Source organism: Giraffa tippelskirchi, chromosome 3 (genome assembly GCF_054371585.1).
Source record: "Giraffa tippelskirchi isolate mGirTip1 chromosome 3, T2T-mGirTip1v1.2.pri, whole genome shotgun sequence".
Lineage (NCBI taxonomy): Eukaryota > Metazoa > Chordata > Mammalia > Artiodactyla > Giraffidae > Giraffa > Giraffa tippelskirchi.
The window spans coordinates 143,157,716-143,178,297 of NC_137277.1; the positions used below are offsets into that span (position 1 = coordinate 143,157,716).

The window sequence follows — 20,582 nt, forward strand, 5'->3', positions numbered from 1 at the left end:
AATCATAATATGGTCTGTTTTCATATTTTGTTGTTGTTGTTTAGTCGCTAAGTTGTGTCTGACTCTTTTGCAACCCCATGGGCTGTAACTCACCAGGCCTCTCTGCCCATGGGATTTCCCAGGAAAAAAATACTGGAGTGGCTTGCCATTTCCTGCTCCAGGGGATCTTCCAAACCCAGGGATTGAACCCGCATTCCTGCATTGGCAGGCAGGTTCTTTATCACTAAACCACCACAGAAGCCCATTTTTCTATTTCCCCTTTTTATAAAAAAAATAATTAAAAATTTCAAACATCTTACATGGCTAAGAGTATGGCTTTTCCCCACCCAGCTCCTAATGAGAACACTGGTTTCTGAGATAGTGGTATTGGAAACAAAGTGGCTTGATGGGAGAAAACAATGGACCATTAAAACAGAGCCAAGAAATTTAAGCCGGCTTCCATGAAGGTGGGAAATCTAAACAGTAACCAGGTGCTATCACATAATGTAAATGATCAAGTGACACAAAATAAAACTTAAAAAGCAGATGGAGATACAACTCTATCTTTAAAATAAAAGATGAAGGCCCCTAAAATGTTATCACTGCCAATAGAAAACAGCAATGCTGCTCCTCCCTGAAACACCTCTATAAAATCTATTTGTGCCATATATGTTAATCTCTAATTAAATGTTGCTAAACTCTTTGAATCCATTTCTTAAAGGTGAATACTCAATACAAAGTCAAATGCTCTTTCTGTTGAACTAATTCATTCTACTAAGAAGTTTTAAATTATACCTTGTCTGCTGCTAAATCCAACTTTCCATTCAGTGTCTGAGCCTTTTTCAGGTACCGTTGTACATCCTGAAGATCTCCAAATGAGTAAAATTCTTCTGACTGTTTAGCATAACTTTCCAATTCCTCCACAAACCGTTCACACCGTAACTAATAAAAAATAATTTTTGTTACTATTTTTAAGAGTAACAACCCGTAAGCATCAAGAGAAAGTTTTGAAATTTATAAGGGTTATCAGAATTATTACATTTCATCACTGGCAAAATATAAAGAAAGGGGCGATCTTGAAGATGACTGGGATCCAAAACATGTAGAATTTTTAAGAGTCTGGATTTAAAACTAATGAGTTAAGTTTCCTATAATCCATAAATCAGAGAACGTTTACCCCTCTATCATCAACGTAAGAAATTCGAACTAATAAAATATATAAGAATGTGATAAACAATGGTATTCTTTAGTATGCTAATGAAATATATATTCACTTGAAAAAAATCTCATGATAATCAAGTACAGGACTAAGAGAACTCCAATTTTTTAAAGACCTATAAAGGTAACTGTGCAGCATTTTTACTAACCGGAAAAAAATGAATTTCTTTATTTGCATTCTAATATTCAGATATCTCTTCAATTAGTAATGCTAAAACAAAGCATTCTGAGTTTATTTTTCTTGTCCCATGAGTTCACTTCACAAGAAATAAAGAAAAATATATACAGATTTAAAAGACTAAAAATTAAATCCTTCCAGTATAAAACAAACGTGTGTTTTTTAATGAGAAGTTTCTTACAAAATTGTCATTGGAAAGACATTCCAAATTAAATGGTTCTTAAACAGCTCTTAATAAAACACTCAAATCTAGGTTATTAAAAATAATTTTTTATAGATTATCTAGGTTGATTTCTGTCCTCTTTAGTTTCCTGGGCAATTTATTGCTCTGGCCCAGTGAGAGAAGGAAAATGAGAACAAAAATTCATGAATATGAAGTATAGTTTGTAGAATGGTATACATTACCATGAAGTAGAGATAATTCTGGGTCACCCAGTGATTTCCTAAGAATCTATTATATTGTAGCATAAGCATCTAATATTCATGATGTTTTCTACAAGTTTTAAAAAATTCTGAAATGGCCTAAATGTAAAACAGAAATAAATACTTAAATAGACACTTACAGTTTAAAATGAAGGATTAAGAAATTTTTAAGTCTATAATTTATGCTCCAAACATATTCTGCCAATTAATTGTATTTGCTATAGTGTGGCAGACAAAGGCTAGGCTTGCTATCAAAGAACAGCTCTACTGGCTGACTTGAAACAAGTCGGTTCACCTTCACCTGGGAACCTTAAGTCTCTTCATCTGCAAAATGAGACTGACAATACGGTGTCATTTATTCAGATCATAGCTATGAAGTGCTCATGGCATTTCTGTGTGTCAGACACTGTGCTAGTCAGTAGGGTTAAAAAATAGAGAAAAAGTAAAAATAAAAGTCCTGCTATCAAAGAGGTGACCAGCTAGTGGGGAGAAAAACCTGAAGATAATAATATAATTAGCCCAATGGAGACGTGTTAAAACTATCATGGGAGCAGAGGAGAAGAAGCACCGAGGTCTGACTGAAAGGGATTCTCCGGAAGTCAATGACTTTGCAGGATAGACAGGCATGTGTGGGGGACAGAGGGGCACTCCAGATGAAATGGAGAGTGTGGGGCTTCCCCGGTGACTCGGTGGATAAGAATCTGCCTGCCAGTGCAGGAAACACAGGTTCGATCCCTGGCTGGGAAGCTCCCACATGCTACAGAGCAACTCAGCCCATGTGCCACAACTCCTGAGCTTTGCTCTAGAGCCTGTGTGCACAACTGCCAAAGCCAGTGCATCCTGGAGTCTGTGCATTGCAACAAGAGGCCACCACAGTGAGAAGCTTGTGGTGCAAGTAGAGAAAAGCCTGCAACTTCTCACTGCAACTAGAGAAAATCCTGCATAGCAATAAGGACCCAGCGCAAGCAAGTGAGTAACAAACATCAAAAAGAAGAAGAAGAAGAAGAAGAAATGGAGAGTGTGGGCAAGAGATGAGAGGTGTAGGAGAGTGGGTACCAGAAGTTGCTCAGGGTTACTGAAGAGACAAGAGCAAGGAGTGGGAAGAGGTAGGAGATGAGGCTGGACAGATAGGGCAAATCACAAACCATCTTATTTGTAGGACACACATAATAGGTTCAAATTACTGAACATTAGAATCAGTGGAGTACTTAGGCAAGTTGGCAATTACACAGTGTGAAGGCATACCTCACCAAGGTGGCTTTGGCCTTAACAAAAGTAAACTCAAGAGAGCACTATAAACTGTATAAGATAACATTTTTATTAATGGTTATTTGTGGGCAATGTATTAAAAAGTTTTCTCCCTTGAAAAATCAAGAAATGATGCCACATTCATCCAATATGTGTACTATCTTCTTCTAAGATTAATGGAAAGAGAGAGCTAAGATATGTGAACTGTGAAATAGAGAAGCTGACAGTGCTATGTAGGAAGCTAAATATTTCCAGAAAATGAAAATATTTAAAATATCCACGATGCCTACCTTAAGACCTTCTTGATATTGTTCTGTTTTCTCCTTAATGATTTTCCTATGTTCATCAAAAATTTCTTCCATTCTTCCATACCACTGGAAGACATTATTATTTAGCCTAATGTCAGCTGGGGAAAAGTTGGTACACTCAATGAGGAAGGTGAGGCAGTTTTTAGAATCCACCAGTCTTTGTCCCAGTTCAACCATATCAACTGTCTCTACTTTCTGAATATAAGCCTGAGGGGAAAAAAAATACAGATGGCATTTTAAGGAACAGCTCATGTCAAAAAATAGCCTGTGGAAATACATTGCATAAATATGTACAGATTTGTTAGAAGGATAGACTTTTGGTTTAAATAGGGGACTGAAGCATAGTCTGCTTATCCCTCCTGTAAACCTTTACTGACAGAGCAGGGTGGGAAAACAGAAATACTAAGCAACAGACAAAAAGCACTGGAAAACCCAGGAATGCTATGGTTCTCTGGAACATAAGAAGCAGATGCTGAGTGATACCATTAATTCTTTCAGAATAGCATTTTGTGGCACATACTGTGTGCCTGATACTGTGCCAAGTGCTGGCAATTCAGTGTGCCAAAAACCAACATGGATTTTGCCCTCAGAGAACTTAAAGTTTAGTGGAGGAGACAGTCAAATAACAATCATGCTGCTGCTGCTGCTAAGTTGCTTCAGTCGTGTCTGACACTGTGCGACTCCATAGACAGCACCCCACCAGGCTCCGCTGTCCCTGGGATTCTCCAGGCAAGAATACTGGAGTGGGTTGCCATTTCCTTCTCCAATGCATGCATGCATGCTAAGTTGCTTCAGTCGTGTCCGACTCTGTGCGACCCCATGGACAGCAGCCCACCAGGCTCCTCTGTCCATGGAATTCTCCAGGCAAGAGTACTAGAGTGGGTTGCCATTTCCTTCTCCAAATAACCATCATAACAAATGTAAAATTGCAAATTTGCAATGGACACAAGTGCTGCAAGACTTTAGTTATAAAAACTAAAATATGGGCTTTCCTGGTGACTCAGACAGTAAAGAGTCCGCCTGCAATGCAGGAGACCTGGGTTTGATCCCTGGGTTGGGAAGATCCTGTGGAGGAGGGCATGGCAACCCACTCCAGTATTCTTGCCTGGAGATTTCCATGAACAGGGGAGCCTGGTGGGCTACATTCCATGGGGTCACAAAGAGTCAGGCAAAACCGAGCAAAAAACCAAAATATAACTATAGACAAGTTTAACAAGGAACGTGTTAAACCTATGAGGAAGACTACAGTATGTTATGGAAGGGCATTTTTAAAGTATCAAATAAACATAGAAATATATATTAAGACATAATATCATAAAGAAGTAAATGGTGGCTTAGACAGTAAAGAATCCGCCTGCAATGCAGGAGACCTGAGTTTGATCTCTAGGTCAGAAAGATCCTCTGGAGAAAGTGAAAGTTGCCTAGTTGTGTCTGACTCTTTGTGACCTCATAGGTATAGTCCATGGAATTCTCTAGGCCAGAATACTGGAGTCAGTAGCCTTTCCCTTCTCCAGGGATCTTCCCAACCCAGGGATCAAACCTAGGTCTCTTGCATTGCAGGCAGATTCTTTACCAACTGAACCACAAGGGAAGTCCACTGGTGACTGTAAGGAGAATTGGCCTGCAATGCTAGAGACCTAGGTTTGATCCCTGGGTTGGGAAGATCCCTAGAGAAGGGAAAGGCTACCCACTCCAGTATTCTGGCCTGGAGAATTCCATGCACTATATAGTCCATAGGGTCTCAAAGAGTCAGACACAACTGAGTGACTTTCACTTTCACTTTCACAGTCCCTAGGATCACATCTGTAAGAATCTTCATCTCTAGAACATAAAAATATCTCAAGAAAGCATGGTACAAGATAGAATATATAAGCAACAGTTTGGCAGAATTCTAGTTTATATCCCCCCTAAAAAACAACAGATTTTAAAATTCAAAAATAACAATTAGTTTTATTTAACCTGTTACTTTACTATTTAATATTCTTTACCAGTTGAGCCACAAGGGAACCCCAAGAACACTGGAGTGAGTAGCCCATCCCTTCTCCAGGGGATCTTCCCAACCCAGGAACTGAACAGGGGTCTTCTGCATTGCAGGTGGATTCTTTACCAGCTGAGCTATGAATGAAGTCATTCCTCAGAAGGAAATAACAACCCACTCCAGTATTCTTGCCTGGAGAATTCCATGGACAGACAGAGGAGCCTGGCGAGCTACAGTCCATGGGGTCTCAAAGAGTCAGACACAACTGAGCGACTAACAGTTTCTCCTCCAGTCTAGAAAGTCAATGCAATTTCAATTAAAATTGCAAGGGTATTAAAAGAAACTAAATTTGATATGATTCTAAGTCTCTGAAAGTATTCAAGATAAATATTTGAGAAAGAAAGAAAGTGAAGTCGCTCAGTTGTGTCCGACTCTTTGCAACCACGTGGACTATGGCCTACCAGGCTCCTCCGTCCATGCAATTCTCCAGGTAAGAATACTGGAGTGGTTGCCATTTCCTTCTCCAGGGGAACTTCCTGACCCAGGGATTGAATGGGTCTTCCACATTGCAGGCAGACACTTTACCCTCAGAGCCACCAGGGAAGCTCAAATACTTGAGAAGGCAAAGATAATCATGAAAAAGGGAAATGATAGAGACTAGCTCTGCTAAATCAGAGAAGGCAATGGCACCCCACTCCAGTACTCTTGCCTGGAAAATCCCATGGATGGAGGAGCCTGGTAGGCTGCAGTCCATGGGGTCGCGAAGAGTCTGACACGACTGAGCGACTTCACTTTCACTTTTCACTTTCATGCATTGGAGAAGGAAATGGCAAACCACTCCAGTATTCTTGCCTAGTGAATCCCAGGGACAGGGAAGCCTAGTGGGCTGCTGTCTATTGGGTCGCAGAGTTGGACACGACTGAAGTGACTTAGCAGCAGCAGCAGCTCTGCTAAACAGCAAAATGCACTATATAGATGCAGTAATTTAAATAGATCTTGTTCTGGCTTCAGGAGTAGAGAATGGACAAGAACAGAGCTCAGAAATAGATCCAAGTATGTATGGAAATTTACTGTTGAAAAAGAGGCATTTCAAATCAGGAGTAAAATGACAAATCATTTAATATATTATACTGAAGTAATTGGCTATTGATTTTGGAAGAAACTAAGAGGCCTATTTACTTAGTAGAAGTACAGAGAAGGTACATTATTAAGTGAATAAAATAATTTGTAAGAGTAATGATTCTATTTTTGCAAAGGCAGATCTCTTTTTGTGTGAGTGGGTGAATATATAGGTGTGTGTGTGTGCGTGCATGTGCATGCACGTGGAGGTGCCCATGTGTATGTACATATATACATGTGGTTCTCTCAAAGTTCTTTTGAAACATTAATTTATGCATATATCTTAAAAATATAAATGGTGAAGGAAACCTGTTACCCTACAGAAAAACGAGAAAACTGCAATTACTCATCCCAACCTGTGTTTATTTTCCCTGTGTTATATCCCATATCTTCCTGTCCAGGAAGTAAGTACTTCTTTTTTTAATGCTTTTGAAGTTCTTTTAAATTTCTTATAACCATCTCTCTATTGCTCTCCGTTTTCATTGCTCTCTGCTATCTGTCTATCTATCTATACACACACACACACAATTGGAGAGAACCATTAACCTCAAAGAAAGAAATTATGGAAAAGAGGAACTTTTACTTCATACAATTCCATATTATTTTTCACTTTTATAAATAAGGAGGAAAAAAAGAGAGTAACATGGAAACATACATTACCATATGTAAAATAGATAGCCAATGGTAATTTGCTGTATGACTCAGGGAACTCAAACTGGGGTTCCATAACAACCTAGAGGGGTGGGCTGGGGAGGGAGGCGGGAGGGGACATGGGTAAACCTGTGGCTGATTCATGTGGATACTTGGTAGAAATCAGCACAATACTGTAAAGCAATTATCCTTCAGTTAAAAAACAAAGACATTTTCTTGAAATCTTTCATATGTCATTCTAATTAGGCTTTTTTTTGTTGCAAATCCAAATAAAGGTCTAATTGAAAATACATTTTTGTAAATTGGTTAATTAGCTTTCTAAGCAGTCAAACAACTGTATTTTTATTTCCTCTTACTGATAAAAAAAAGACTGACTTCTGTACTGAGTAAAATGAGATGTTTATGACCTTACAGAAATAAACTTATTCAAGATACAGAACTATAACATCAAGTAGTGAGTCCTATTTGCTAATTTTGTTTAATGTTGCTATAAACAGAAACTCACACAAAATAACTCCAAGTTCCTATATAATTCCAGTGATGGCTAAGCGGGTAAATAAATAACACTCTTCATACTCAATATTCATTATTTTTCAAAGGAATTTCCAGCTATGGAACTATCTAGCTACCTTTAAAATCATCCATATTAAAATATCACTTTTACAACAACTAACATAAAATATAAAAGATTCTAAAAAAAAATACCATAGGTATGTTTGTATTTGATACACACACATACATTCAGGTGCCAAGAGCCCCAATTTCAAGTATAAATACTTGAAAAGGAATTAGAGGAAATATATATAAAGGCTGATATATAAAAGTTGGTTCTAATGATTTTAACAAAATTTTCTTTAAGTGATTAATTTAATGTACATAATCATTTGAACTCCTTTTGTAATTTCCTACCTATAAAAACTTTTGAATGATTTTACATGTTTTGCTGGGTTTGCTTAAATATTTTAAAATCTAGAAACACAAGGTTCATTTTGGATTTTGTGATTGCTAGAAAAGGAAAAAAAGCTCCTATAAAAGCTTAATGTTATAAAAATGGAAAAGGAACAAAGTAAAAAGATGATTAGCCAGGTGTTCTATATTATTTTATTCACCATCAGGCAGACCTCAAGCACAGAAGACTTATCTAATATTTTCAGTACCATAAGTCCTATGCTCAAAATATTTTTCAGCAAACTACCACAGAAATGTTTAATATATGATAGAATAAAAGATAACCTATAGAAAACAAAGCAAAACATTACTTAAGGATTAAACATTCATTGATTTAAAAAATGAAGGATGACCACATATCTCAGGTTTCCCAAGACAGCCCTGGTTTATGCTTGTTAGCACAGTAATGATTACTAATAGCACTCTCAAAAAGATCCTTGTAGACAGGCGACTGCATTAATAACTCCAATATTTCACCTGTCCACTATCTAATTTTAGAGTGTCCTCTCACAGACTCTGTGGCCATGTGACTTGCTTTGGTCAATAGGCTACTTGCTATTCTAACACAAGTAGAAACTTAAAAACCGTATGTGCAATTGGACTTGCTTTTCTGTCTCTGCCATACCATGAAAACACGCGCAAGTGAGACTGCTGAAGTTTGAGAGGAAAGTCGAGCAGAAGAAAGTTACTGAAGATAATTATACTAGTCAGTCCAACTGAGAACTAGTTGATCTGACTGAATCAGAACTATCTAGGAGTATCCAGCCTGCATCACCAAGCTTCAGAGAGAGACAGAGAGAGTGTGTGTGTATGTAATTTACAATTTTAAGCCTCTGTTTTAACTTTTGGAGTGATTTTTTACTATATTATCATGTCAGTAATTATTAAAAAACTGGGAAAAATAAGGAAAATAATTTATTCACATACATATAACTATACAGAGCTTATAAACAATACCTTCATTTCCATTAGTTCTGCTGTATTTGGAGGTGTGCTAAGAGCTTTTTCAGATATCTTCTCAAATTCCTCACATAATCTGAAAATCCAGACAAAAGCCATTTATATAATTAACTTTTATTCCTAAATATATTCATGTGTACTATTTTAATATTCCAGTACATGAAAAATACAGATTATCTTATGTATATGACATCACATTAATTAAAAGCAAATCTGTGATCACTTACTTATCCATTCAATATACACTTAATGATCATCCATCATGTTCCTAACTACAGTATTAAGTGACAGAGATACAGAAATATGGAAGATGTAGTAATGGTTCTCAGACAGTCCACATTCCAGTATGGAAGACAAGACTATGAACAATCACTTCCAACCTAGAGTTTCAAGGATACTACTACAGATTTAGTTGAGATGGCACAAAAAGGTGGTCTACTTGGAAAGCATGGTTAAAATGGGCTGGTGTACTCAGAAACTTCTGGTAATATGCAAATATTTCCTACTGACTTGGGTTGTGGGCAATACAAATAATGAACTTATCATGAAATTAAAAAAAAAAAAACCTGGAGTTGTGAGAGGTAGGGAAATTGAGATAACGTGTAGAAATTTATTCAAGAAGATTGGCTATGAGGTGAAAGAGAGGGAATAGGTGGTGATGATGTTGAGTTGAAGTGGAGGATGGAGAATAGAATGGGGTTTTGAACATATTTGCAAATGTCAGAGGCAGAATCAACAGTGAAGGAGAGATTTAAGATGAGACACAGAGGGGACAACTCAAAAACACAGGTCCAGAGAGATGGGAGGCAATGAGGCTGAGCTTATAGGTGGAGACAAGAACATCGAATGGTTCCCAAACTCTTGCCCTCTGAGAATGTGGGGCGTCAGACAGGAAGGGGTTCGTGCAGAGGTGAGTTGAGACACATGAGAGCAAGGAGTTGAGGGTATTTGTATCTAACAGTTCCTGTAATAGCCCGGGTGTGTCCTCTGTACATACTGTGAGTCTGCAGAGAGGCATACTTAGGAGAAAAAGGGAAAAAGTAGAACTGGCATGAGCTCTAGGGGCAGCTAAGAGGCAAGGAAATAGCTATGAAATTAAATATTTCACTCAGCATGAACTGTTATAAGTAAAAGACATATTCACTATTCTACACTTTCAGAGGAAAAGGTACTTTAAGACGAATATATGGTTCTGGGTCTTAGAAAAGCCACCCAAATCCTAGCCCTTTTTCACGTGGTGCCACCGTCTTCAGCCTCCCCCTAACCCCACCTGTCTCATCCCTCACAGTATCTGTGAAAGCAACACAACCCACTCCTCGTTCCTGGAGCACATCATGCCATTTCCTACCTCACTTCCTTCTACATACTATACCCTCTAACTGGAATTCTTTCGCCCACATTGTTCACCTGGTGGACTCCTACTCAACCTTCAAAATGAATTCATGAATCACTGCCACTGTTTAGACTTCCCTGATTTTGCCCTCTCTTCCAACCTTCACTGTGAAAGGAAATTGATCATTTCCTTCTCTACTGTTCTTTTTCTGTGGTTCAATACATCCTGTTGTAATTTACTGGATTGGATGTCCACTTCTGCAACGTAACTTCAGCAGTTTTGTTCATGTTCTAAGTCCCTAATGCTGTGCCTGACCTTCCTCCAGGCTTCTACATAGGCTAAAAGAAATATTCTTTTTAATAACCTTTCCTCTAACACTATAACTATAAAAATTCTGATTATTTTGGGGGTTTATTCCATGTAACTGATACCAGGAAAGAGGCTCCTGGAGGCACATTATCACCAGTGTTAGAAAACTCCACTAATTACACTTCTTGTCTTAAATAGGTATTCTGCTTTACACATTAGCATTTTTGAGTTTACTTAACAAGAGTTAGTTTTCCTTAAAATCTCCAGGTTGGACAACAAATGATGCTGCTGCTGCTGCTAAGTCGCTTCAGTCGTGTCTGACTCTTGTGCAACCCCATAGACAGCAGCCCAGCAGGCTCCCCTGTCCCTGGGATTCTCCAGGCAAGGACACTGGAGTGGGTTGCCATTTCCTTCTCCAATGCATGAAAGTGAAAGTGAAGTCGCTCAGTCATGTCTGACTCTTCGCGACCCCATGGACTGCAGCCGACCAGGCTCCTCCAGCCATGGGATTTTCCAGGCAAGAGTACTGGAATGGGCTGTCATTGCCCTCTCCAGACAACAAATGAGTCTGTAGTTAAGGTAACATGTTCCCATGGACATGAAGGGTAATTACAGTAAAATGATGTTCCAAATTTGGGATCCTTGACAAATATTCTGAACAGCCACTTTGAAAACTCATTCTGTGTACTGATTACACAAACTTAAAAATGTGAAGTTAGATAATGTCCACATGAATTGTACAAAAGAAATGCAAACGCATTTTAATACCACCTTAATTCAGACAACTGAGGAGACATATTCATGGTGGAAAAAATATACTAAATAGATTCAAGTAGAAATAAGTTTGGCTTTATCTTTTCTTTTAGGTCATTTATGACACTGCTTTATCCATTACTTTAGTTGACAGCTGATTCTATTTAAACTGCACCCCCCGCCAAATAACAGTATTACACACAATACCTTGTATTTAATTCCTGATGATCTCTGAACATTTTAGCAATAAGTTTTCCACAAATGACTTCTGCTCGCTTCACCAAAGCTCTGATTAATTCCTCACAGCGCACTTCAAACATTCCTAAACGAACAGTCTGCAGTGTTGGGTATTAAAAGTTTAATAAACATGAAATGACATAAATGATTCCCACAATTTTGCCTTTTCCACAATACTGATTTTGTGTGTATGATCCAAAACAATTGAGGTTTTTTTTTTAATATGATGTAGGCTGGGTTTTTTTAAATACTCTACCACTATCTTCTCAGTAAATCTTCTTGAATAGTATATCTTAAGCCAATTCTATTTCAGGACAATAACGGATATAAAAACTTTGGAGAACTGAGTTATTGCTACACTGACAGTGTGGGATTTAAATGTTATATTTGCTCTGTACAAAAAGTAATGAATGTTCACGGTAGTAATTTTGGAAAATACTAAAAAAAGGACAAAAGAAGAAAATGTTTCATTACCAGTCTTCTACTAAACAGAAGTAACCACATTTGTTATAATTACCATTATTTTCCAAAGTATTTATAAACACCAAAGCAATAAAAAAAAATTAGTTCTTGATATTTTTGAAGGGTCAGATTAAAGGAAGTACTTAAAAGTCAGGCTTGCAGGGTAGACTTTTAGCTCTCTGAGCAGAAGAACCTTGTGTTTTGCCTATTTCCATATAGCCAGGGCTTACCACAATGCTTAGCATATAGAAAAGTCCAGTAAATAGATGTCTGTTGATAATAATGATCTAATTCTTTCACTGTACAGTGTAGAAATACATCCTAATAAATCAGGGAAAAGATCACTGGGTACAAAGAACAGTTTTACAAGATGGGCGATTTACCTTTCTAGATGTGTACTGTATATCCTCTATGAGTTTTTGATATTTGCGAATTTCTTGTATTATTTTCTCATAATGATGATTTTCTGCAAGGAAAGCATCAGCATCTTGCTCAGCTTTTCTGGTAATTAAAAAATCATACTTGTCATAAAATCTGACGTGCTCATTGGGTGCCACACTCTCACGCAAAACCACCTCCTTAATCTTTTCTTTGTGAGCTTCGACAATTTCATTCAGAATTATTGGCTTCAAAATTGTTGGTTTAGACTTACTTTCCTAAACAAAGGGATAAAAACTATATGAGTCATTTAAAATACCTTAAATTAAGGTAACCATATCATTTGTGTTGTGCTGTTTAGTTGCTTAAGTCATGTCCAGCTCTTTTGCAAGACCATGGACTGTAGCCCGCCAGGCTCCTCTGTCCATGGGATTTCCCAGGCAAGAATACTGGAGTGAGTAGCCATTCCCTTCTCCAGGAGATCTCTCTGGCACAGAGATCAAAGACATGTCTCCTGCATTGCAGGCGAATTCTTGACTGCTGAACCGCCAAGTAAGAACACCATATCATTTAGCTAAGTAAAAATGCCCATCTTAGCATATTGTCTTTTTACTTTCAAGGTACTCTGATTTTTCTAATCTATGTCTACAGAAGGAAATTCAGTCTAATCACAGCATATTTTAAATATCTAGGTTTCATATAATGTTTTGTTTTTCTTAGAGGCTATCCAGGTATGCTTTGTTTTTCTGTATGGATGAAAGAGCAGTCACTTGAGAACATGCACAAAATAAGAATTAGAATATCAAAACAGCAAAATCCAACTGTATATGCTAGCATAAAAGGTAGTGCTTGCATTGTACATTATTTTTTTTAAAAAAAATAAGTCAGCTCAATGTCATTTGATTATAGTCTTTGATCACAATACTTCCTCACCTTGAGGGGTAATCTATCTGGAACAAAGAAAGACTGTTTACTCATTGACTGGACCCTGAGTTTTGATTCTGTGAACAGCAACTAGAACAGACTAAAATCCCTAGTTGCAAAATTTGCATTCTGCTACCACCGTTAGAAAAACATGGGCAAGAATGTTATCAGACAACAATTTTAAATAAGCAAACAAATCTCAACAGCTTGTCTCCTCTTTTTAAAGAAGAGGACAAGTAAATGTGCAAATATGGTTTATTATCTTGAACCAAGATACACTTTAAATACACATACACACACACTCTCTCTCTGCCTGTTATCCAGAGAAGGGATTTTCAACTATCACAAACAAAAATCATTGCCAGTAGTGAATATACTACAGTGTTTAAACTGATAATATCAAAGGATTCCTCAGTGAACTGGGTAATTCGTTCAGGTATCCAGGGTGCATTTGCCCACTATGTCCCCTGGTGGGCATTTCAGGAAATCACACTTTTTAAGAACTAGATGCTTCATGAGAACATTAGTGAATCCCACTGCCATTACCATCATCTCAACCCTACTCTTGGGGCACAGTAGATGCTTGGTGTCGTCCTTTCTGAAAAAGAACTTTAAGATAAATAAACACATATTGTGAAATGTACGCAATGTGAAATTGTTGGGTCTAATGTGAAGCTTGTCCATTTTAGTTTACTGATTCCATTAGATTTACTACTGTGGACAAGAGTCTTTTATAAGAAATGGAGGAGCCCTCACACTCAAAAAAAGAATCCAAAATGCAGTACTTTGGTGCAATCTCAAAAACTACATAATAATCTTGATCAGTTTCCAAGGCAAACCATTCAACATCACAGAAATCAAAATCTATGTCTCAACCACTAATGTTGAAGAAGCTGAACTTAAATGGTTCTATGAAGACCTACAAGTCCTTCTAGAACTAAGACCAAAAAAGATATCATTTTCATCATAGGGAATTGAATGCAAAAGGAGGAAATCAACAGATTTCTGGAGTAACAGGCAAGTTTGGCCATGGAGTACAAAATGAAGCAGGGCAAAGGCTAAGGGAGTTTTGTCAAGAGAACACACTGTCATATCAAACACCCTTTTTCAACAACACAAGAGACTACTACTCTACACATGGACATCACCAGATGATCAACAATGAAATCGACTGCAAAGAATATAATCAATCTGAAGATGGAGAAGCTCTATACAGTCAGCAACAACAACAACAAAAAGACCAGGAGCTGACTGTGGCTCAGATCATGAGCTCCTTATTACAAAATTCAGGATTAAATTGAAGAAAGTAGGGAAAACCATTAGCCCATTCAGGTATGATCTAAATCAAATCCTGATTATACAGTGGAAGTGATGAATAGATTCAAGGAATTAGATCTGGTAGACAGAGTGCCTGAAGAACTGTGGGTCAAGGTTCATAACACTGTACAGGAGGTGGTGACCAAAACCAGCCTGAAGAAAAAGAAATGCAAGAAGGCAAAGTGGTAGTCTGAGGAGGCCTTACATATAGCTGAGGAAAGAAGAGATACAAAAGGTAAAAGAGAAAGGGAAAGATACACTCAACTGAATGCAGAATTCCAGAGAATAGCAAGACGAGATAAAACCTTCTTAAGTGAAAAATGCAAAAAAAGAGGAAAACAATAGAATAGGAAAGACTTAGAGATCTCTCCAAGAAAACTGGAGATAGCAAGAGAACATTTCATGCAAAGATGGGCACAATAAAGACAGGAATGACAAGGACCTAACAGAAGCAGAAGAGATTAAGAAGAGGTGGCAAGAATACAAATACATAAAAGAAATACACAAAAAAGGTCTTAACAATCCAGATAACCATAATGGTGTGTTTACTTACCTAGAGCCAGACATCCTGGAATGTGAAGTCAAATGGGCCTTAGGAAGCATTACTAAAAACAAAGCTAGTGGAGGTGATGGAATTCCAGCTGAGCTATTTCAAATCCTAAAAGATGATGCTGTTAAAATGCTACACACAATATGCCAGCAAATTTGGAAAACGCAGCAGTGGCCACAGGACTGGAAAAGGTCAGTTTTCATTCCAATCCCAAAGAAAGGCAATGCCAAAGAATGTTCAAACTACCGTACAATTGCACTCATTTCACAGGCTAGCAAGGTAATACTCAAAATCCTTCAAGCTATGCTTCCATAGTACATGAACCAAGAACTTTCAGATAAACAAGCTGGATTTAAAAAAGACAGAGGAACCAGAGCTCAAGTAGCCAACATTCATTGGATCTCAGAGAAACCAAGGCAATTCCAGAAAAACATCTACTTCTGCTTCATTGACTACATGAAAGCCTTTGACTATATGGATCACAACAAACTGTGGAAAATTCTTCAAGAGATGAGAATACCAGACCACCTTACCTGTCTCCTGAGAAACCTGTATGCAGGTCAAGAAGGAACAGTTAGAACCAGACATGGAACAATGGACTGGTTCAAAATTGGGAAAGGAGTACAATAAGGCTATATATTGTCACCTTGCTTATTTAACTTATATGCATAGTATATCATTCAAAATGCCAGGCTGGATGAACCACAAGCTGGAATCAAGATTGCCCAGGAGAAATATCAACAACCTTAAGTATGCATATGATACCACTCTAATGGCAGAAAGTGAAGAGGAACTAAAAACCCTCTTGATGAAGGTGAAAAAGGAGAGTGAAAAAGCTGGCTTAAAACTCAATATTCAGAAAACGAAGATCACGGCACCTGGTACCACCACTTCATGGCAAGTAGATGGGGAAAAAAGTGGAAATGATGACAGATTTTATTTTCTTGGGCTCCAAAACCACTGTGGACAGTGACTGTAGCCATGAAATTAAAAGACGCTTGCTCCAGAGAAGAAAAGCTATGATAAACCTAGAGAGCACATAAAAAGCACAGACTTTACCGACAAGGGTCTCTATAGCCAAAGCTATCGTTTTTCCAGTAGTCATGTATGGATGTGAGAGCTGGACAATAAAGAAGGCTGAGTGCCAGAGAATTGATGCTTTCGAACTGTGCTAAAGAAGACTCTTGAGAGCCCCTTGTATTGCAAAGGAGATCAAATCAAAAGATCAAATCCTTTGATCTGAGGATTTCTGATCTGATTTCCTAAAGGAAATCAGTCCTGAATATTCACTGGAAGAACTGATGCTGAAGCTGAAGCTCCAGTACTATGGCCACTTGATGCAAAGAGCTGGCTCACTGGAAAAGACCCTGATGCTGGGAAAGATTGAGGGCAGGAGAAGAAGGTGGCAACAGAGGATGCGTTCATTGGATAGCATCACTGACTCAATGGACATGAGTTTGAGCAATTCCAGTAGATAGTGAAGGACAGGGAAGCCTGGTGTGCTGCAGTCCATGGGGTCACAAAGAATTGGACATGACTTAGTGACTGAACAACAATGTGAAACTTATTAATATTCATCATAAAATAAGTAAAGTGGGAAGTCATAACTGGTATCCCCACAGAAAGCCAGGAACATTGAGAGGTGACACAACTTCAAAATGAGGGTTCTCAGGACATAAAATTTCAGAATGCTGCAAGCTGAGGCGGCAAGAAAGAGAAAAGGTCTTATCTGGGCCTTGTTTGTCAGTGGAGAAGAAACAGGGTGGTAGTCTTAAGAATTTGTAACCACAAACCTGTTCTCATACAGATTTGGGTAAACGTTCACACTATCAGTATTGTCCACAAAATCCTCAGGCAAAAATTTTGTCTGAAAGGTTACTGGGTTTGCAGGAGCCTCCAGAGCACGTATCAATACGCAAATTCCAGAGGAACCAATTCAAATCAAGGCCTCAAAGATGTCCTGCATAAAGTTCTCACTTGTACAAGCCCATAGTAATAAAGGAAAAGCACTTACAGAAATAAACCACAAGGAGCAGGACTCGGATCGGCAAACAGAGAAGAGTAATGAATATATAACTAAGTACAAGAGACTATCAAAAATGATCAGGCCTAGTTGAAAAAAAAAAAAGTCAATGGACCCTGAGAAAGTAAAAATAAAAATGGAGATGATAATATTCTCAAAATGAATAATGTCACAATCACAATGTTAAGTAAAATAAAACAAGTCATGGACTATTTATAAGATGACTCCATCTACACAACAATATGAAAAAACTAAAAAGAAATTTTTAAAAATATGCAGCCATGTATTGATAGTAAGTTTATCTTTAAAAATTCAGAATAATAACCACAAAATGCAAGATAGTGAGTCCTTTGCTAGAAGGTAGAAGAACAGAACTATGAACAGAGAAGGGCAACTGAGGGGCAGAGCTTAAAGGTCACAGTCATTGTATAAGTTAGATTGAAGGCATGCAGGTGTTAACTTTACTACTATTTAAAACTTTAAACATTAGCCTTAAAGCTTTAAACAGTGCTGTACTCTTTTTATGCATGAGATACTCATAAACTATTTAAAAAATAAAAAAGGAAAAAGAAAGCTAATGGTTGGACTTAGGAAACTTGAAAGGCTCTTAAGTAAATGAATTTTCAGACATGCTCATTTCATATACTACATTGCAATAACTACTGTTGAAATATTGTAGTTCAGCAGAATGTTGCTAGATATTTGGCCAAAGAGAGAAGGGAAGTAGGATCTATGATTTGGAAGTAAGGCAACATGACTATTCCTGGATAAAGGTGTATGAGGAAGGTAATCATTAGAAGCAGTGTTTTGCAAAGCTGGAAAAGCATTTACTAGTGGTCAACAGCATGTAGAAGTGTGACAGCAAATGCTCATCAATAGCTTCAGACCTGATCACAACTTTAATTCTTCTCCCTCAGAAAGTTTTCAGCTGAGTTCAATGACAGATTGGTCTAAGAAACTGGTATTAAAGAGAAGATAATGGGAAAATAGTATGTTTTCAAGCAAAACTGCCTTATAAGCCAATGTGATTAAGTCATTTATATTCTGTTAAGTGGAGGATACCAGTCTACACCTTCTAGAACTTATTTGAAGGAAATACTGTCATGCAAATTCAAGCAATCAGAATATCGTTGCTACTTACCCATTTGGAATACAATTTTGTCTCAACTCTTGGCACAAAATTGACAGCCTTAATCATGACATCATAAACATTTAGAAGGATGTCTACATAATCATTGAAATCAGGTTCAAACTTAATGGTGTCATTATCCAGAATCAGCCTCATGACAAAACCTGGATGTTCAAAGGCTCTAACAGAATCCTGCAACAAAGAAATTATATAAAATATATATATTAAAAGTAACTATAAATATGCATATCAGTTGTGAGAGACCAAGGAGTGCACTGGTCCCAGTTAGAATACACCCTTCCTCTCATGACCTAGACAGTTAACCCAAAGAAGAGCTGTACCAACAAGGGTAACAGCCATTCCCAGCTAGACTTGTTGGTATATACTATAGGGTCAAGATGCCAGAAAAAGGAAGATGTGTATAGCAGTGGGGCTCTAGAACCATGCAAGAAGGAGCCTAAGAGGAGAATATTCAAATTCCCAGACTACTCACCCTGTATCAGGACCTTCTTCCAGAAAGAAAAGCGTTATTTGAAGAAATCTTCCCCAGTCATCATGACCCAAATTTCCCAATGATGGGAATTTTCACTTATTCCCACTAACCTCACTAATATAATAATAATAATAATATATTCTACACATGTAGGTTGACACTAAGTTTTTTTTAAAACAGATAAGTGTAATAGGTCTAAAGATATACTTTCTGATCTCTCACTGGTCAAAGTTATAATTATACACTCTGAAAGAACTGAAAATAAATTGGTAAGTGAATATTGGTGTGACTGAATCTTACTTACTGGGGGTTGTGCAATTAAGTCTGTGAAATCCTGCATGGAAACCAAAGCAAGTTCCTGCAGCTGTAAAGTCATAAGTGTAGAAGCGCAGTTGAAAAAAGATTCCAATTTGGCACTGCTGTCACCAGTTGGCAATAGTCTTTTTTTATTACCTTGGTAATAAATATTCTGCACCTCTGGAAACCACCTTCAAAGAACAAAAGACTTTTAAAAGTTAATACTTCCAGTGAATTACTCCTCTTACATTAACAGTAACTTCTGAACATCCAAAGGTCTTCATAGGTATATTGCCAAATGACATTATCCACTTTCTGAAATGTAAGTGCTAGCATATTTCATCCCTCCTAAGAAATTTTAATCATAGACAATGGAAAATAGCTCAATGACATGATGCTGTGATAAAAACGTAACTTGACTCCATGTATGACACTCTTTGGATATTATAAAAATTAACTTTAGTGGATACTACAGGTATGCCTCCCATGGATTTGTCAATTTAAAGCTAAAATGTGAACATTAAATCAAGGGAGGCCATTTTTGGTTCAACCCACTGGGTATTTTATGCTATTCTATTTCACAATGATAGTTGAAAACAAGATACAAAACAACAAAATCAAGTATGTTCTTTTCTTATCCTCCTTAATGAGAAATTCTAAAAGAGTGACTGATTTAATACAAGTTTCAAATGTATATGCATCCTTATAATAAAAGGAAAACAATGAATTTCATATTCACAGACACGTTATAAGCCAAGTTTTCAGATTACAAAACCACTGTCCAACACTAAAATTAAGGAATATTTGTACCTTTTTTATAAGATAGAATTTTTAAGCAGTCAATATAAGCTCAGGAGTTGCCTGAATGCTCCAAGAGAGATCAAAGTTTTAAATGCATGTATCTGTCCCTTTAACAAATACATGTTTTGTGCCTCTGTGCTAGGGACAGTGCCTGGGGAGATATGAAAAATATGACATAACCCTTTATCTTTTAGAATAAGGAAGGCAACGTGTCATAGCAGAAAAACAGCTACATTTGAAATGAAAGGATAGAGACATATTTGAGAAGAGTTTTATAGCGAAGAGGGCAATTTCACTAAAGAATAGATTAAAATGAAGCGAAGAAGACCCTGAGAAAAGGATCTGAAGTAGAAGATATGAAAAATAGGTGGGAGAGGTAGGGCTAATATATCTAATCATTTTGCTGTCCATAACAGAGCTAACAGACTAGAAAATAGGAATAAGTAAGTGGGGAAAGTATGCAGGACTTTGCAGAACTTGGGAGTTAAACACAAGAACCTGGGACAGGCTCATGCTCTTGGGAGCTAAATACAAGAACTTGGGACAAGCTTATGCTCTATGAATAC

At 37.5% G+C, this 20,582-nt stretch overlaps 1 protein-coding gene across 1 annotated transcript in view; it reads right to left on the minus strand.

Moving 5' to 3' along the window:
* DNAH7 (dynein axonemal heavy chain 7) overlaps positions 1 to 20,582 on the minus strand; it is a 244,722-nt gene that overhangs the window by 176,915 nt on the left and 47,225 nt on the right. Inside the window, exons 11-17 of the mRNA XM_081581429.1 lie at positions 19,223 to 19,406; positions 18,438 to 18,617; positions 12,488 to 12,760; positions 11,613 to 11,740; positions 9,008 to 9,086; positions 3,337 to 3,561; positions 775 to 921 (exon numbers count right to left, since the gene is read on the minus strand). Of these exons, the coding sequence (XP_081437555.1) occupies positions 775 to 921; positions 3,337 to 3,561; positions 9,008 to 9,086; positions 11,613 to 11,740; positions 12,488 to 12,760; positions 18,438 to 18,617; positions 19,223 to 19,406 (1,216 nt within the window). The remainder of the gene's footprint in view (positions 1 to 774; positions 922 to 3,336; positions 3,562 to 9,007; positions 9,087 to 11,612; positions 11,741 to 12,487; positions 12,761 to 18,437; positions 18,618 to 19,222; positions 19,407 to 20,582) is intronic.